The sequence below is a fragment of the Perna viridis genome, chromosome 5 (assembly GCF_037379345.1).
Source record: "Perna viridis isolate PV_CMFRI_1.1 ecotype Kerala chromosome 5, ASM3737934v1, whole genome shotgun sequence".
Taxonomy (NCBI): domain Eukaryota; kingdom Metazoa; phylum Mollusca; class Bivalvia; order Mytilida; family Mytilidae; genus Perna; species Perna viridis.
Window position 1 is genome coordinate 22,470,595 of NC_142449.1, and position 18,114 is coordinate 22,488,708.

At 31.7% G+C, this 18,114-nt stretch overlaps 1 protein-coding gene across 1 annotated transcript; it reads right to left on the bottom strand.

The window, feature by feature from the left end:
- Window positions 1–2,381: 2,381 nt before the first annotated feature.
- LOC148616532 (uncharacterized) lies at window positions 2,382–17,880 on the bottom strand. The gene is made up of 5 exons (XM_088583670.1): window positions 17,730–17,880; window positions 12,062–12,141; window positions 6,720–6,783; window positions 5,783–5,914; window positions 2,382–4,215 (listed from the first exon to the last, which is right to left on the bottom strand). The coding sequence occupies exons 1-5, from the start codon at window positions 17,878–17,880 to the stop codon at window positions 4,121–4,123; spliced, it is 522 nt and encodes a 173-aa protein (XP_088439796.1). The 3' UTR covers window positions 2,382–4,120.
- Window positions 17,881–18,114: the final 234 nt, after the last annotated feature.

Genomic DNA, 18,114 nt, shown 5'->3' on the forward strand with positions numbered 1-18,114 from the left:
TGATTTTAATGGGAGATGAATGTACGATTTTCTAAAAAGTGCAGATCTGAACACAGAAAAGATTGTTGTTATGTGAAAGTATAGCATATGTAGACTGAAAAAGCTTTGTTTGGTGGGTTTTTCTTCAACATGAATCACTTATCATTAGCAGTGTCTGAATTTTGTGTGGACTGGTACTTAAATACACTAAATAAAAACACAGTGAAACCTGTTTAAATCAAACCATTAAAATTGGTTAGGTTTACTAAAATTTCACTGTTAATATGATTGATTTATTATGGTTTAATGTCCTATGGCAGATATTTCATGCATTTCGGGAAAATTGACCAATCGAACTGCCCTGCCTTTGTACTAGTTCAACAGGCTGAGCATTATTTTTATTGTGCTAGCTCAAAGAAGCAACAGCGCACTGACAGGCATGTCACTACAATAAATAATTATCATGGAACGAGTATCTAAGAGACTAATGAAATTCTCTGAAGAGTATATTACTAAGAAATTTCAGTGTTTAACTAGAAATACTTGTGCAAGCTCAACAACAGAGTATCCCCGCTTCAAATGATAGAGTTAAATGTATAGCCTTTAAGCTCAATTATTTCTCTTTGGAGTCTATCTATATTCCTTCATGAACATCTACATACAATGCCAAAACTTTCTAAAAAATTTCAATCAAAATCCCGTGAGCAATTCAATAGTAGTTGCACTGACAAGGATTTAACATGTAAAGGTCTCACTAACCACTTTTAATGTTTCCACAACTTAACATGTTAAAAAAGTAATTTTAAAAGTTTCATGCGAATTCTCAAGACAAATGTCATCTTACATTGCATACCATTGCGAAGCTTGGAAAATAAGGCTTTCAAAATCATTATGCTAATGGTACGATGATCATAGAAATTCTTCACAAAATTTACTCGAATAAATAATAACCGAAAATCCACATTTTTACCATTTCAGACAAATTAAAGCATGGAGGCAAATTACTCACACATGTAAACAATATTCATACACTTTTGTAGTAAATTATAAATATAATTTTAAAGTACACATTCTCAGCTTTATTTTGACCACTTTTGATCAGAATACACACATATAATGCACTTACAATGCATAGATCTAGAATCATGTGTTATTGGTACTAAATAATGGGTGGCAATTTGACCTGATGTGGTTAGTGAGACCAAAACACTTACTTGGATTATCTCTCTTGGGTGTCCCTCTAACAATTATCATATTCCTTCATGCATATCTATATATATATGATGCCAAACCATCTTGTAAAATTTCTTGAAAATCCCTTTACGTGTTTAGGAGTTGTGGTGAAAAGGTTTTAACATATAAAACCCTTAGATAAATTATCTCCCTTTAGAATCGTCTGACAGTAATGATATTCCTTCATGCACATCCACATATGATGCCCATACTTCCTATAAAATTTCATCAAAATCCCTTCAGGGGTTTAGGAGGCGTTCCCCTGAGAAGGAATGTGGACAGATGGATGAACACAAGGGGTGATTGCTATATACCTTCAAACTTGGTTTGCAGGGGGTATAATTAGGGACATATGTAAGTGTCTACTTCTTCGGTTAAACACTGTATTTAATAAGCAATCTACCACAAGTCAGGTAGAAGTACCTAAAATCTTCAATTAATTTGAAAACTAGATCTTATTTGTTTTGCAACAATGATGGAATATTACTAATCTTAATAACTGCCTAAACCATATTTACTGATTTTGAAAGATATATTGGTTGCTATAATAGAAAGTACATACGGATTATATTTTGTGTAGAGTTCAGAAACAGGAGGGAAGTTCCTCTTGTGAACCAGTGACATAAGGTATTTTGATCCTGAAGGATCAAAAAGATGTTGCATGTCATGCTGTGCTAAGAATACCCACACTAAACCATCTATAGTAAACAGGAAGTAGAAAAGCAACTGATCTGGAAAGGAGAGGTATAGTACAAGTAATTAGGCAAAAGCAACAAATAAAACTTTGCATTACACATCACTTAAATAATTAAGTAGTTTGGTAAACAGGCAGTGGATAAGCAACAAACCTGAAAAGGGGAAGCATAGTGCAAGTCTTCATGCAAATTCAATATACCAAATATCCAAGCATTCTCTCAGAGAGAAACTGGGAAATCTGTTACAGAATTTGTAATGAATGGACGAATGGACAAGGTGATTGCATTATGGTACAGAAAAAAAAATGGAACAATGTAAAAAATCCACTGACATTGATTTTTCTTTTGATTAATCCAAAACTAAATAAAATCCCACACATTTTAATAGTGTGAACTTGACTACCTTATAATTGTACCAAAGTAAATATTTGACTAATGAACACAGTACTGCTGAAACACAAAACTAATACATAGTACATGTATAAAACTGATTTAATTGATGCATCCATATTCATCATTCATTCATATAACATGTCATTAATCAATTTAATTAATTAAACTTATTTCTATACATTTCAGCTGTATTGATGGTGACAATGGCATACTGTATTACTGACACAAACACTGTAATAGTACACATCATACACAAAATATTGAGTTAAAAAGACATCAATAGAGGGTATCATTGGTTTAATGATTTGTTAGTTGTAGGGCAGAAGGCATGACAATTTCATAAGTCCTATCAAATGAGTCAGAAAGCTTATATTATTCAAAACTGATGCAGACATACAGTTGTCTCCCCCTTATTAATACATGTACATTCTATTTTTTTTTCTTTTGAGATGACAGACTGCTTTTTGGGTTAACAGCAGTTATTGGTAACTCAATGAAGATCGATTTCAAACATCTTCAACACAACTGCATGTCTATCATAAGATATACATTTGAATGCCAACACAAGATTAGTTATATAACCGTTCAACTATTTTAGCTATTATCATGTAAGTGTATAGCATTCAACAATTTTTTTTTTTTCTAATATATAAAAATATGATGGGATATAGTTTACACTCAACGAATTAGTGACTTTTTATTGTAAGTGTGTAAGTGTATACCATATGACAGTTTTTCATACATGTTAAAATATTCCAAGTACATGTATACATGTATCACAAATGTTATGGGTGAGGGAAACATGAACAGACCTGTATAGCTTCACACTTAAGTGCAGCTCTGCCCTAAAATCAGGCAGAAGCTGATGATTATTGGTTCATGCATTTTTTAATCCCAAATATTTTTTGATTGGAAATCCTTCAATTGGCACACAGAAACTGCATTCAAGAATTGAAGTGCCAACGAAAGTTGCCCTCTGGAGATATTAACAATTACAATTTGGTTACATTCTATTACAGAAAGTATCGGAAAATATCCCATCAGAATTTTTCCACTATAACCAGTCAAAAAATATTTCCACGATATATGGGAGATCCAAGATGATGAACATAGGAAGAGTTGTTTTTAGGACGTAAAAAATGTATTTGAACAGTTTCATTCATTATCTTGATATACAATGAATCACCCCCTGCCTCGTTTTTAGACAGAACCATACTTAATATTTGGTTAATGTGAAAAAGAGAAGGAAATGTGAATATACAGTGGAACCTGTCTAAACCAAACGGTTGAAACCCTTCATAATCAGAAAAACTGTCTAAACCAGTCACCTTCTTTTTAAGTCCCTTTAATATATAAATGTATTTTAAACCTTGGTATTATGAATACCTATATAAACTGAACAAATTCTAAAGTCCAAAAGGGGGGTCAGTGTAAACAGGTGCCACTGTATAACCTTGAAAGAATTCCTGCAGGTAAATAATTGCATGCATTAATAATTGCAATCAAATCAATCAAATCGAAAATGTGATTTTAATTTTGGGGATTTTTATAAAAAAAATCCAGCATCATTTAAGTTAAAAATTCCATAATGTGAGTTTTATTTATTGCAATTTTAACTCAGTTGTACATTCATTTTCCACAATAATAAAAGCATATCAATAATACATTTATTTGAGTTGACAGTACCAGTTGGATTCATAAACGGAGGGAAAAATATATTATCATAACTCATAACAAAAACAATACAGCATCAGTTAAAATATATTTGTCTCTTGAAGTCAAAGTTTTTGGAATCCAGACATAATATGGTTTAAGTTCTTTCATTCTAATGTTTCACAGTATTTTTTGTATCCCGATTCATCCATCAAACTATCCAACTCTTCTGGTCTACTTAGTTTGACTTGAAATAACCAACCTACAAGATACAATTTGAAACTGAAATACATTGACAAAATACTCTTGAAATGTAAATTAGTTGGGCTCACATAAACTGTATTAGGGAGATATCAGCTACTTCCTATACCTAGGGATCTGAAACTTAAATGGCTCATATTATTCTACAAATGTACTTGAAAAAATGTACTGGTATACAAATCTGAGGTGATTGTTTACACTTATAATGCAGACACAGAGGTAATGTTCTAAGCATATTCCGGCAGTGATTTTGTTTGCCTTAAAATACCTCCAAAATATGATTGATTGATTGTTGGGGTTTAATGCCTGAGCAGCAATATTTCAGCTATATTCAGGCGAACCTCTAAAATAAGGTGTTATCTGTAATTGGGAAACTTTCATTACAGATAACACTTTACCTCCACAATAAGGTGTTATCCGTAATGAAAGTTTCCCAATTTGTCAAAAAATGGCTAAAACAGAATCCAAAATAAGATAAACCATTTTCCTATTGGTAGCCATAAGGTAGCATATGATGTTTCTGTTCAAAATTACACTGACTAAATGTTTATGACATGTCTTTTTTTATATCCACTAAACAATTCATCATTTTAGCTACAAATTCAAAGCTTTGTATGCTTATTTCAAATTTCCAAATTAAAAAAAAAGATGCATATTTTCCCAATTAAAAGGATAGATGCCAACTATATCACTGTCCATTGGTTGAGAAATTACCCATAACATCATGACTGCACATCATATCATAAACAGTGTTGTACTAAGTAAAATGACATATATATCCATGTTCCTAAAATCATATTATTAAATTCCCACATAATGATCTCCATGAAAAAAATCTTTACATGAGCTTTTAGTGTGAACATTTTAATGTGAGAATCTAGCCAATTTTGATACTTAAGATTCATCGTTACCTTTCAAAAAATATAACCGCAATTTCACCACTAACTTCCCTCAGACTACAGACAAACCCGTGTATCTAGAAGAACTTTAAGGCATAGCATCCCCTAGGTATGTTAAAGTTGTATTAATTTTATGTAAATTTATATCAAAAACTGGCCTGACTTTTGCTGTTTCAATTTTATCAATTCTGCAAGGACAGGGCAAAAATGAACTAAGTCTGGATAGTGTTTTGAGATGTTCCCTATGTATTAAAGGTAAACTCTATTCACATAGACCTGCTGGTCAATAGAAGGACAACAGATGCTATGCCTTAAAATTTTTCTACATACACAAGTTTATCTGTAGTCAGAAGAAAATAAGAGGTGAAATTTGAGCCATATTTGTCAAAAGGTAATGATGAACATTAAACAATTTCACTTTTACTAGTACATGTACATACATTTAAAATAAAATCCATTTTCCTTGACTTATCAGTTAAAGGATAATTTGTATGAGCATTAATATGGTAAATGCAGTAAATACTATTTTAGAAATGAATTAGCATTTTATCCTCCCTAAATTCAATTCATTTTGATGAATATGTCTAAAATCAGTGTTGCAATGCTCTAAGATTATTAGCAAATAGATTCTAGAATTGTGAAAGTAAAGTAAAATTAAGATTCTCCTACCTTTATCAAAAGGAGATTCATTAACAAGTTTAGGATTATCAACAACTTCTTGGTTTCCTTCGACTACTTCCCCTGATACCGGTGTGTACACTTCACTAGCTGCTTTCACACTCTCTAAAACACCTGCTTCTCCTGAAAGTTAAAAAAAAAATCATATCAGAGATAGAGCACTCAATGACAAACTCAAAAGGCATATGGGATTGTAATGAAAAGATGACCATTTGATTCTGAGAGAGAGGGGGAGGTTGCCTGGTAGTTTTGGTTGGAACAGAATATTTATCTTAAAAAATTTGTGAATAAGAAAATGGATTTAAAAATCCTGTACAGCAAGTTTATTCATTTTCATTATACTTTACAGTAGAATCTGGAGGCCAGAATATTTATTTCAAAATTTTTCCTAGCCCAGTTACTTATTTTACATAAACAGCCAGCCCCTTCCCCCTAAGAATAAAATGGTCTTCCCCTAATGGTAATATATGTCTAAAATCAGTGTTGCAATGCTCTAAGATTACTAGCAAAACAGGTTCTAGAATTGTAAAAGTTAAGTAAAATTAACTTTTTGTACACTGTATTCCAATACAGAAATCAACATGCAAAATTTACTGATGTATCATTCCCGAGGGGTAAAAAAAAATAATGGTCCAAAGTCCAGGACCCTCAATTACTGACTTAGGACATATGAAATTTCTTTACCTAGGTACTGGGTCTTCAACCCTCTTACTTGACAGTTTAGTGTAGTGAGGTCTTTTGATTTGAAGTTTGAAAAAATCCTGGACCTTCCATGCTTGATGGTACATTTGAACTTTGACTTCTCCTGGGATAAATTTCACTTGCCATGGCTCATGGGAGATTGATTTGGGGGAAATGCAAAACACTGATAATTCAATTCAAAAATAAATATAATGATGATTACATTGGAGTATGAATTTATCCTCACCATCTAATTCAACTTCAGTTCCTACTTCTGGTAGCTGTATATATACAACTTCACCCAGTTTATCCTGAAGAAAATGTATACAAATATAGTTTATAAAGTTACAAATGCATGTGCTTAGACTTGTGCATAAATAAAATATAGGCTATTACAAACATGAATAGTTGACCTGGAAAAATAAAAAATCTGGTGGGCACAATAAAAATTGATGTAAAAAATAATGTTAATAAACATGAATTCACGACTAAAAAAACAGCAAGAACATAAAGGGTTCAAGTGCAGTCATTTTAAAGATACTAGTATATCAAAAACCATTAAAAAACCCTTCTATGATCTTCATCTATCATTAAGGGCTTCAGAATTCTTTCCCTTGAAAATTTTCTAGAACTAGACCAAAATTAAAAAAAAAAAATATCCACCAGCCTGAAACAATGAAAGGGAAATCAATTGACCCAGGATTAGAATTTTTGGTAGAATCAATAATTTAATCGGCTGTCAATAACAGAAATCTCATCATTTAAAATTTAAAAGATTTACTAATACTTAAATATCCTCAAAGAAAAGGACATTCCTTTGTCCTGAAAACAGGACATGGTCACAATGTTTATATATTTGATCTGGACAGATAACCAAAAGTTTATTTGTCAAGATTGGTCACCAATTATATTTTACATTTTCACTTATTATAACATGTACACATTAGACACACATTTATAACTTTTATTTGAAGATGATCAATATCCTTTTCACCAATTTGTTCTCAGGATTTAAATATATTCAAAATAATGTTTAACATAAAAAAAATTTATCATGCAGGGTCATGTTATATCAGATATTCAAAGAAATTATAAAAATATTCTATGGTTATTTAAGTCTTATTGAAGCATACCTAATTTTAACATTTCTATATACATGTATTGAGCATGTGATGCATATATTTTGCATAAACAATGCACCAGTTATACACCAAGCAGCTATTGCATTAGAAAAATAATTAATAAAAAATTACCAAATATATAAACATTGTGACCTTGTCCTGTTTTTCTTGCTTTTAATGAATTTATATGATCAGCTAAAAATAATGTGAATACACTCCCTCAAAAAAAAATGTAAATAAAAAATGCATAAAAATTTGGTACTATCAAGGCTACTTCAATTTTAACTAAGTTTGTTGTCTTGATTTTTCACCCATACATTTCTATCTTGTTTAACACACTCTTTTCTGTTAAAGGTTACCAAGTATCTTTTATATTTAGTAGTCGATCATCATAACAAATGGTCTGTTTTAAACGATTTTTCAATGAATAAAGTTTCCTTGGCCGTTACCAGCTTTTTTAAAGAGTAAAACTTCATAAAAGTCTCTGTTTTGATATAAATTAAAATGGAATCACTAAAACTATCATTTCACAAAGCTGGTAATGGCCAAGGAAACTTTATTCGTTGAAAAATCGTTTAAAACAGACCATTTGTTATGATGATCGACTAATAAATATAAAAGTACTTGGGAACCTTGTCAGAAAAGTGTGTGTGAAACAAGATAGAAATGTATGGGTGAAAAATCTAGACAACCAGCTTAGTTAAAATTGAGATAGCCTTGATAGTACCAAATTTTTATGCATTTTTTATTTACTTTTTTTTGAGGGAGGGTATTCACAGTATTTCTAGCTGATCATATAAATTCATTAAAAGCAAGAAAACAGGACAAGGTCACAATGTTTATATATTTGGTCTGGACAGATAACCAAAAGTTTATTTGTCAAGATTGGTCACCAATTATATTTTACATTTTCACTTATTGTAAGATGTACACTTTAGACACACATTTATAACTTTTATTTGAAGATGATCAATATCCTTTTCACCAATTTGTTCTCAGGATTTAAATATATTCAAAATAATGTTTAACATAAAAAAAATTTATCATGCAGGGTCATGTTATATCAGATATTCAAAGAAATTATAAAAATATTCTATGGTTATTTAAGTCTTATTGAAGCATACCTAATTTTAACATTTCTATATATTGAGCATGTGATGCATATATTTTGCATAAACCATGCACCAGTTACACACCAAGCAGCTATTGCATTAGAAAAATAATTAATAAAAAATTTTCTGTTTTATTTTTGATATTTCAATATTATGGATGGATGGACCTGTCTTCATTTAAAAAAAGGTATTCAACTAAAATATATTATGAAGAGTTTTTTAACTAAGTGAGCAAATGTTTCCCATGGAGAGACTAATTAATCTACACATTCATATATAAACATGCTAAGACACAGTTGTCAAAATCAAACAATGCCGAGCGGCAAAAAAATGCTTCACAAGACCCTGCTTTATACAGTTTGAACCCTAGAACTTTATTCAAACAGCTGTGAATTTGGATTGTGATAACATATTTGACACAGCATAAGATTCCAATCTGAATGAAAGTGGTCACAGAACTTCCAAATTTGCAATTTAACATAAGTTATTCGTGCAAAGTTGTATATCTCTGACTGATAATTGGTTCCTAACTCCTAAAAGGTAAAAGCCGCAACCCTTTAAAATCTATTGCTGCAAACAAGGAAAACAGTTGCGTTTGGTCCCTTTTGGCCCATCATAACCTAATAATCAATGCCAGCCCGACTTAGTGTTATGGAACCTTGTGGTATAATTTGTTTAATAGATTTCATACACTTAAACTGAAGTTATATTGACATAATTGAATTTAATTTAAAAAAATCTTACTTCTGGCCCTTTTTTTAGTACTTCTCTTGAACAGTTACATTTATAACACCATCCTTTTCTGATAAGGAGCCTTGCAGTACAATGCCAAAGATTTCAATACACTTTAATGATGCTTTTAAGACCCAGTGACTGGGAATCTTGTTTCAATACAATATTTGAATACATGTAGTACTTGTACATCAGGGTGGAAAACAAGTAAGCACAACAAAGAGTTGAACTTTACAAGAACCTTACAAAATAAATACCAGTATATTCAAATTTGTAAAAGACCTATAAATGTCTTGAAAATGATATCATACAAGTTTGATATGTTTGTAATCCATATAGAGGCTTTATATCGTAATAAGCATTTACATGAGGAAGGAGGAAAGATGAAGGGAAGGATACCTGATATTGTCACATGAGAAAGGAGGGAAGATGAAGGGAAGAATACCTGACATTGCCACATGAGAAAGGAGGAAAGATGAAGGGAAGAATACCTGACATTGTCACATGAGGAAGGGAAGAATACCTGACATTGCCACATGAGGAAGAAGGAAAGGTGAAGGGAAGAATACCTGACAATGCCACATGTGGAATGAAGATGAAGGGAAGAATACCTGACATTGCCACACGAGGAAGGAGGAAAGATGAAGGGAAGAATACCTGACAATGCCACATGCGGAATGAAGATGAAGGGAAGAATACCTGACATTGCCACACGAGGAAGGAGGAAAGATGAAGGGAAGAATACCAGACATTTCCACATGATGAACAAAGAAAGATAAAGAGAAGAATACCTGACATTGCCAGAGTCTTCTGAAATGTATTGCTCCAAAAGTAGCGACAGGCAATTTCTGACGGGCTAGCAGTTATGCATTTTAATAATCTGACCAAATATCAGGCCAAAATTTTGATATTTAACCTTTGTATTATTGTTTTGTCAAGTAAATCTTTTTCAGTCCTTCTTATAAAACTAATCAAAACCTTCCTTAATATGTTGTATGAAACAATTTCATAGAAAGTCACACATTTTTACTCATGTTCTTATTTGGAATCTATAAAAATGCTTGTTTTTGGCCCCTTCTACACCACTTAATTCCTTAACATTTAAGGTCTTAATTCCCAAAATGAATCCCAGTCTAACCTTTGTAGTAAAGAACATTGTAATACAATATTATTGCAATTTCTACTTGAGTCATACAAAATCTTATGAAATGCTTATTTGTCCCTTTTTCCGCTCCTTATTCCAAAGGATAAATATCCCAAAATCAATACTAACATTCTTTTTGTGGTTAAGAAACTATTTGTAAAAATTAAATCAAGATTTGTCTTCTAAATATTAAAGTTATTGAATCAAAACCAAGTGACAACATCACCACCATACAATTTATTAAACTGAATATTTTATCTGTGTCATATTCTAAGATTTTGATAAATTAAAGGCAAAATTTTTCATATATTCAGTTATAAATTACATGATTTTTTGCACCCAAATGCTCATTTAACTTTCACATAGGTAACCAATTTTGTCTGTCAGTGCTCAACTGTCCATTTCTCATGTGCTTTAGAAAAATTTCTCACACATTCATTCCCCAATTAAAAACAACATTTAAGGAGGATGTACACTTACTGATCCCTTCCTATTAGCTTTTGTAATAGCTCAAAATTCAACTGTTCAATAAATAGATATTTTGCAATTGGGTGAACAGAAAGAGGGAAATGACCAGTATTAGAGATTGGACTTGCATGAGAGAGGAGCTGGGGATGGCAATGCATACTAGAATGGTAATTCGTTAGATGTAAGGGTGGCATTATTTAAAGGTAGTTTTAATATGGATGGAGTGTTGTCTTTGTTTTTAGCTATTCTAGGGTTGCTTGTGATATTGACCAAGAACCCAGATTACAACATGGTGATGCATTATCAATAACATCAAATGTTATTTGTGTACAAATACCTGTCCCTCAAAGGCGCAGCCTACAATCATATCATACATAGAACAGGACCTACAGGAAATTGGCACAAACAGAATGTATTAGGTGTTGAAAAAATGATGATCAAAGTTTCTTAATTAGAGATTGGACTTGCATGAGAGAGGAGCTGGGGATGATCAAAATGAAGTTTCTTAACCACAAAAAGAAAAACTGAAGTTAAATAATTACTTAAGTGTAAGTGTAAGTAATTGTAAGAATCAGGCAACATGGGAAAAATCAGAAACTCGCATGTAAAACTCCACCGATCTTACAATAAAATATCACTCAAGGATGCTTTGTTTGATCTCTTCAACATTTGAAATTTTTTCAATAGAAAAATGAGGTTTTTGACAGAGTTATCTGCCCTTGAAATGTTCATTTTCAGTACATTTCAATGACATTGTAACTCAGAGGTCCAGCATGACAGGAAAAATCTTGTCTGTTTCCTTGATGCTGATGGTGCAAATAGTCAAATTACACTATCAAAATGATATTTTTTTTAATACCATGTTTCATCTTCCGCCTGATTCTTACAGGGACTGACACTTAATCAAGTTTCCTGACCACCAAAAGAAAAACCGAAAATAAATAACCACTTCATGAATTCTTTTACCAATCTTAGATTCCCTTTTAAAAGGTGTAATAAATACATGTTTTACCTGTGCATAGTCTGTGATTCCAACTTTTCCAATACTATTTTCTACATCAACCCACTCATGCTTCTCTGTGAAATATCTTTCTAGAAATACAATAAATCATACATGTCAAAGCACTCTCATTATAAATTTCTTAAAATCTGTCAACTTTCTACAAAATGTAGTAACTAGCGGTCCTTTTCACAAAAATTCGAAAGTGTAAAATTAGTCGTAAGTTATGATGTCATAATAGAGTTAAGTATTTTGATGTCACAACTTACGACTAATTTTACTCTTACGATTTTTTTGTGAAAAGAGCTGCAGGGTTCCAACACTTTTACAGACATAAAGGGTTTTTCCAGGTTCAGTAAGTATTTTCAAGGATGTTATGATAACCATAATCTACCTATCTATAAAAAATCTTCACAAAATTCACACATACAGTTTATCCATCTTGGAGTGAAGGAAAACTGTCTAATAATGGATTTTCTTGAATTATTCTCACTACTTGTTTAGGATAAAAAAACACTTTTCTATTTTCAAAGTCTCAATTATTTTAGCATTAGCTTATTTATTGCAACACTTTTCAGTCCTATCCTCCAAAAACTGCCTTTCCATGATCAACTTTCTCCGTTCAAACTCAGCTCCTACATGTTTAGAGAGCAAACATGCCATGTTTTTATATATGATCATTTCTTTGAATGTGTTGATGTTCAAACTTATTGCCAATGGGAAAAGACTTCAATCTACTTTGTGTCAAAAAAAGAAGACTTGGCAAACCAGTGCTGCACATATTGACATAATAAAAAATGTTTTTACCTGGTGGTCATTGTTTAAAGTTGACTTTGCTTGAATGATATCGGCAAGCATTATCAAGACCAAGACTCCATTGTGATTAGCCCCATTCAACTCAGCTCATAAATATGTAGTGATGTAACAAAAAAGATTCAACAGACTTACAAAAGATGAACTTTGATGAAGCAAGGTCAGTAACTTTGATTTTAACATTGCTTAATGGATTTTTCCTCAAAAGACATGTCCTACTTTACTATTTGCATAGTAATTACATCAATTGTTTGAAAATCAAGAGCCTCTCAAAAGAGCCTGAATCACTCATCTGGCAAACCATGCCCTATTAACTGAATCACTCATCTGGCAAACCATGCCCTATTACCTAGGTAAGTAAAGGTATAATGCTTTGTTACTGTGTTTGACAAAAAATTGCTGAAAAAGATCATCTACTGATGAATGCTGTATGTTCAATGGAGTACCTAAGGCAGTGTAAAATATTGGAAACACGTTCAAATTGTTTTTAGAACCTCTGGAAAAAATTTGGGCAGGACACCCCCTCCCCATACCCTGTTATCCCAATGGGTGTGGGGGAGCATTAGGTCACTATACATTTGCCAAAAAAGAACATACAATGAAGTTAAGTCATGGCTGTACAACATTTTCATCATCACTTCAACTCAGAGGACCATGTTTATTAACTCACTACTACATGCAGATGACATTATATTATTATTTAGTACTCAAACTGGTCTTAAAAAATCATTATTTTGCACAATTTTTTTGAATTATGGAAGCTAGAGATCAAGCAACAAAAATCTAAAATTATGATATTCAATTCAAATGGAAAAACTCTTCTTAATAGTTTTAAACTTAATGATAACACTTTAGAAACTGTAAAAACATATTGCAATCTCGGTTTAACAATTAAATATACAGGCAATTTTAACATCTCTTCTCAGATTTTAATGGAGAAAGGTCCCAAGGCACGGTTTCAGATTACAAACTCTATAGGATTGAACAATCCATGCTCTATGCTAGAAAAACTATTTGATATGCTTATAAGCCTGATTATTCTAAATGGCTGTGAAATTTGGGGAACCAATTTTAATTTCAAAAATAGTGAACCATTTGAACATCTCCACTTAAAATTTATAAAAGAAATCCTTGGTGTTCACAGCAAGGCAACAAACTCTGCATGCTTAGCAGAACTAAAAAGACAACCTCTCAAAGTCAAAAGTTATTAAATTCTGGGAACAAATTATTAACTCCAATAACACCCTTGTAAATTAAATATATAAAAATATTGCATAAAATAATAAATGGTTAACAACAGTTCACAATTGAATAAAAGAACTTAGTTTTAATTACATTTTAATTGATACACATCTACTTTAACATAATATAAAACATATAAAGCAAAGAATCATTGATCAAAATATTCAAAATCAACTCTGTACATTCAGAGATAATAAGAAACTTCTGTATTTTTAATCAAATCTATCAGGTTAACAAAAAACCATCTCATGTTGATACATGTAAATACAAATCAGACAGATCTATAATTTGCAAATACCGAATTAGTACCCACTCTCTTCCAATAGAGAGAAGATGATAAAAAAACATTCCAGCTAATGAACACATTTGCAAATCATGTCAATTAAATCAAATTGAAGATGAAACCCATTTCTTCATACACTGTTGCACCTATATTAACTAGAGAAATGATTTAATAACTAAAATTAAAAAATATATAAACCACTTCAACTCACTAACAGAAAACAACAGAAGTTTGATTTTTAACTCTAATTCACTCCCAATACTCAAGGCAACAATGGATTATATCAACAACTGCCAAGCTTTCATTAAAAGTATAACATAATTTTCTGGTTGGTCACCGTCGTCCACATTATACACGTAAATGATAGCAATGTTTTGTTTATACAAATGTATGTGCATTATGTTATTATGTTATTATTGTGTCATGACCATTTAATGAAAATGTGTTTGAACAATAAATAATTTGAATTTGAATTTATATAAACCAAATATCATTGAATTTAAAGCAAATACACAAATTAGGGGGAAAATGGTAGCCAAGAACAAATCTTTATTACCTCCATTCAACTTAGAACACTATGTTTCCTCATAAAACCACAAATCATTGGAATCCAAGCAACTGCTCAAAATGGCCGCAAATTGGCAGCCATTTTGGAAATTTGACTAAAAAGATTTCAATATTGCCAGTCAACTCAGAATATCATGTTTCTCATGTGAGTAGCATTCATCTTTCATTCTTCTATAGTTGAGGAAAAAATTGCAAAAAAAGCATTTTGACCCCTATGTTCTATATTTAGTAACAGTGGCCATGTTTTTTAACATTTCAAAAATTTAAATGATCCGTTTGTGCAGCATACCCTTAGGAAATACCATGTCAAGTTTCATTCCAATTGGTCCAGCAGTTTCAGAGGAGAATATATATGGAAAAAGGTAACGAGGACAGAATGACGATGAGGCAGATGACAGACAACGGATGCAAAGTGATAGCAATAGCTCACATGGCCTTCAGCCAGATGAGATAAAAAAGGTGTATTTTGACCTGTATCATATCATATCGAAACCTCAGTCAATTATATCATATTGTACCATGACCAGAAGTATCAAGATTGATATGGCGGTGAATTGTTTCATCCTTAGTACAAAAGCAAAGGGGCAATTGATAAAAGGTGTAAAGGAAGTACATTTATAATTCAATTTTATCTAACTTTCTTTTCAAGGAATTTTCCTAGAAATTTTAAATTTTATGCATTTTCCAGGCCTTCACCTGGCCAGGAGCATCTCAAATAAGATTCTGTTTTTTTTTTCCATTTGCTGGTACTAGTGTTGGAGGCCTGAGAAAATCATTGGTCAATAGATGAGTTAATGTGCTGGAATGAAAGCTAATGCAAATTATGAGTCTGATTGTGGCAAATGTATTTTGATGCCTGACCTAATGTCCAGCAGAAATTTCCAGAATCTAGACCAGTTCAACTATATTTTCATATACTGTTGGGGATTTTGTAAATGTGATTGAGACCAAAGTCAGACTCAGAGAAAATCATTCACTAGCTTGGCTGATTAAGTACAATTCAGATCATACATGTAGCCTTCTCCAAGATAAGGTTGGCCAAAATAGTAAACAGTATAATGCATGTTATCAGTCTTACCCATAATTCCATATGAATGCCAGATAATTCAACCCCAAGACATTTTGGAGAGTGTATTAGAACAATGCAAACCGTTTATCAGGAAGATTTAAAAATATTGGAAGGTAAATTATAATAATAAGCGAGCAAAGCTTGCTCTTAAATTCATCATACTGACACTTGAGAAACTTTTGTCTTAGCGAATCACTACATGGGAATATACATGTGTTAAAGCTTCAGAAATAATTGAAATGCAGGCTAGACAAAATGTTTAACAGACATCTAAATTATTTTTCAAAAAGCTACTTCTGGTTGTAAGGATCTTGATAAAACCCTGCTATTTATGCTGAAACAGGAACAGTTCTTCTGATAATTTTACAAATATGTGGAATGCCTTTTGCTGACTCCCACTTATTAATGAAGAAAAATCCCCCCCCACAAAAAAATTTGGCAAATGATAAATGGCATGACGTCTTATTTGTTGAAAAGGGAACCTGATACTTTAGCTTTGGACTTCGCTCGCACGTAAGGCCTTCCTCATGATATACATGTAACAGGGCTTTAAAATTGGTGAATTTATGTTTCCTTAGGAGTGTTTCAGGTTTCACATTTTCTAATAATACTTTCGAATTCAATTTCTATACAAATGAATTTTTCTCTCTGGTATCCTGGTGTCATCAGTTCTTGATAGCATAACAATGTTTTTACCTGTTTGTTGAACTACTTATTAAATAGTTACAATGTTAAAGTCATCATACGAACAGACCTTAGTTTCCATTTTCCCAGAAGATATAACTTTCTGTATTGAGGGCATAAGAGACATAATTGGAAAGTGAAAATAAGGAAAATAAAATAGTTTAATATATTTTCCCCAATATTTCATATTTTCAGGGTCCATATATTACTTCCAGCGAATGTTATAACTGATTAAGTTTGATATGGCTAAAAATATTAATCACATCTGATATTTTTTTTAATTTGCTGTGATATGTTGTTCCAAACGTAGGAGCAAAGATATACAAGGTTATTTTTATTATAATTCGTCAAAAAGAAATAGGCTTTTCATATTACTGCTATTCTATATTGCTTAAAACATTGATAACATCATGATGCTTTTTACATTTTCTGGTTAGTAATAATAGGATATGACTAGTACTGCTCACCATATTAATTTTTTACTGGCATAGTCTATATTCTGACTGTGCATGACTGCTGAATATATGACCTTAAAATTGGTTTACATTGAAAATGTATGTTGTGAGAGGTAGACGCTTAAGAGTATGAACTATTTTGGGTTTAAGAGAAAGTTAAAAGAAATAGGTACTAAATATCATTGATATTATACATACCTTTATACTTTTTTGTCAACTATCTCATAAGGAAAATTAAGTTTAAGACTGTGTTATCATAAAACTTTAATTCTCTGGTTATCTGTGATTTTAAGTAATTAAAATGGTTTCTCACATGAAAATTACAGAACTTCACAAAATTTGAAAACAAACAAAAACAATTGGAACCACGAGCAGATATTATATCTCTGAAAATTATGCATCAATTTAATCAGTAACTGAGGAGAGAAGGGAGAAATATGATCTATTCTTAATATTTGTACAACTTTCCATACTTCGTATGCTTCACCATGTATTTTTACATGGGGTAGCTTTGAAATCATAACATTACACACATTTGGAAAAAGGTTTTAAGACATTTCAACATACGGGCTAGTAGTTCAGACGATACACAAAATGTTCTAGCATGTTTCCACGTCTGTGGCACTCTGTGCACTGCACTGGCCGCAGAACAAACACGACGAAGGGCAAGACGTCCGAACACACAGGTTGCCATAATTTTCTGACATAAAGTGCGCATGTCATATAAGCACACCGCTGACAATTGTTTATATTATTGTCTTATTTCAGGTTCTATTTTTACTAATAATATTGTTCATGCATTACTTGACATATAGTGATAATTTTGAATCAGTTAGGGAGTAAGAAGTGTATGCTGCATCATTTCAAAGTACGCTTAAATTAAACATGGGGCGAAAATTTGATTTTGAATTGTCATCTCCTTCCATAACCGTACCACAAAATTTGTTAAGAT

Excerpts from the sequence above, each read along its gene's own strand:
- LOC148616532 (XM_088583670.1), bottom strand. The coding sequence starts at position 17,880 with ATGCGCACTTTATGTCAGAAAATTATGGCAACCTGTGTGTTCGGACGT. Across the intron at positions 12,142-17,729 it reads ATCGTCTGAACTACTAGCCC|AAAGATATTTCACAGAGAAG; the intron begins GTATGTTGAAAT and ends TTGTATTTCTAG. Across the intron at positions 4,216-5,782 it reads TGAATCTCCTTTTGATAAAG|GTTGGTTATTTCAAGTCAAA; the intron begins GTAGGAGAATCT and ends TGTATCTTGTAG.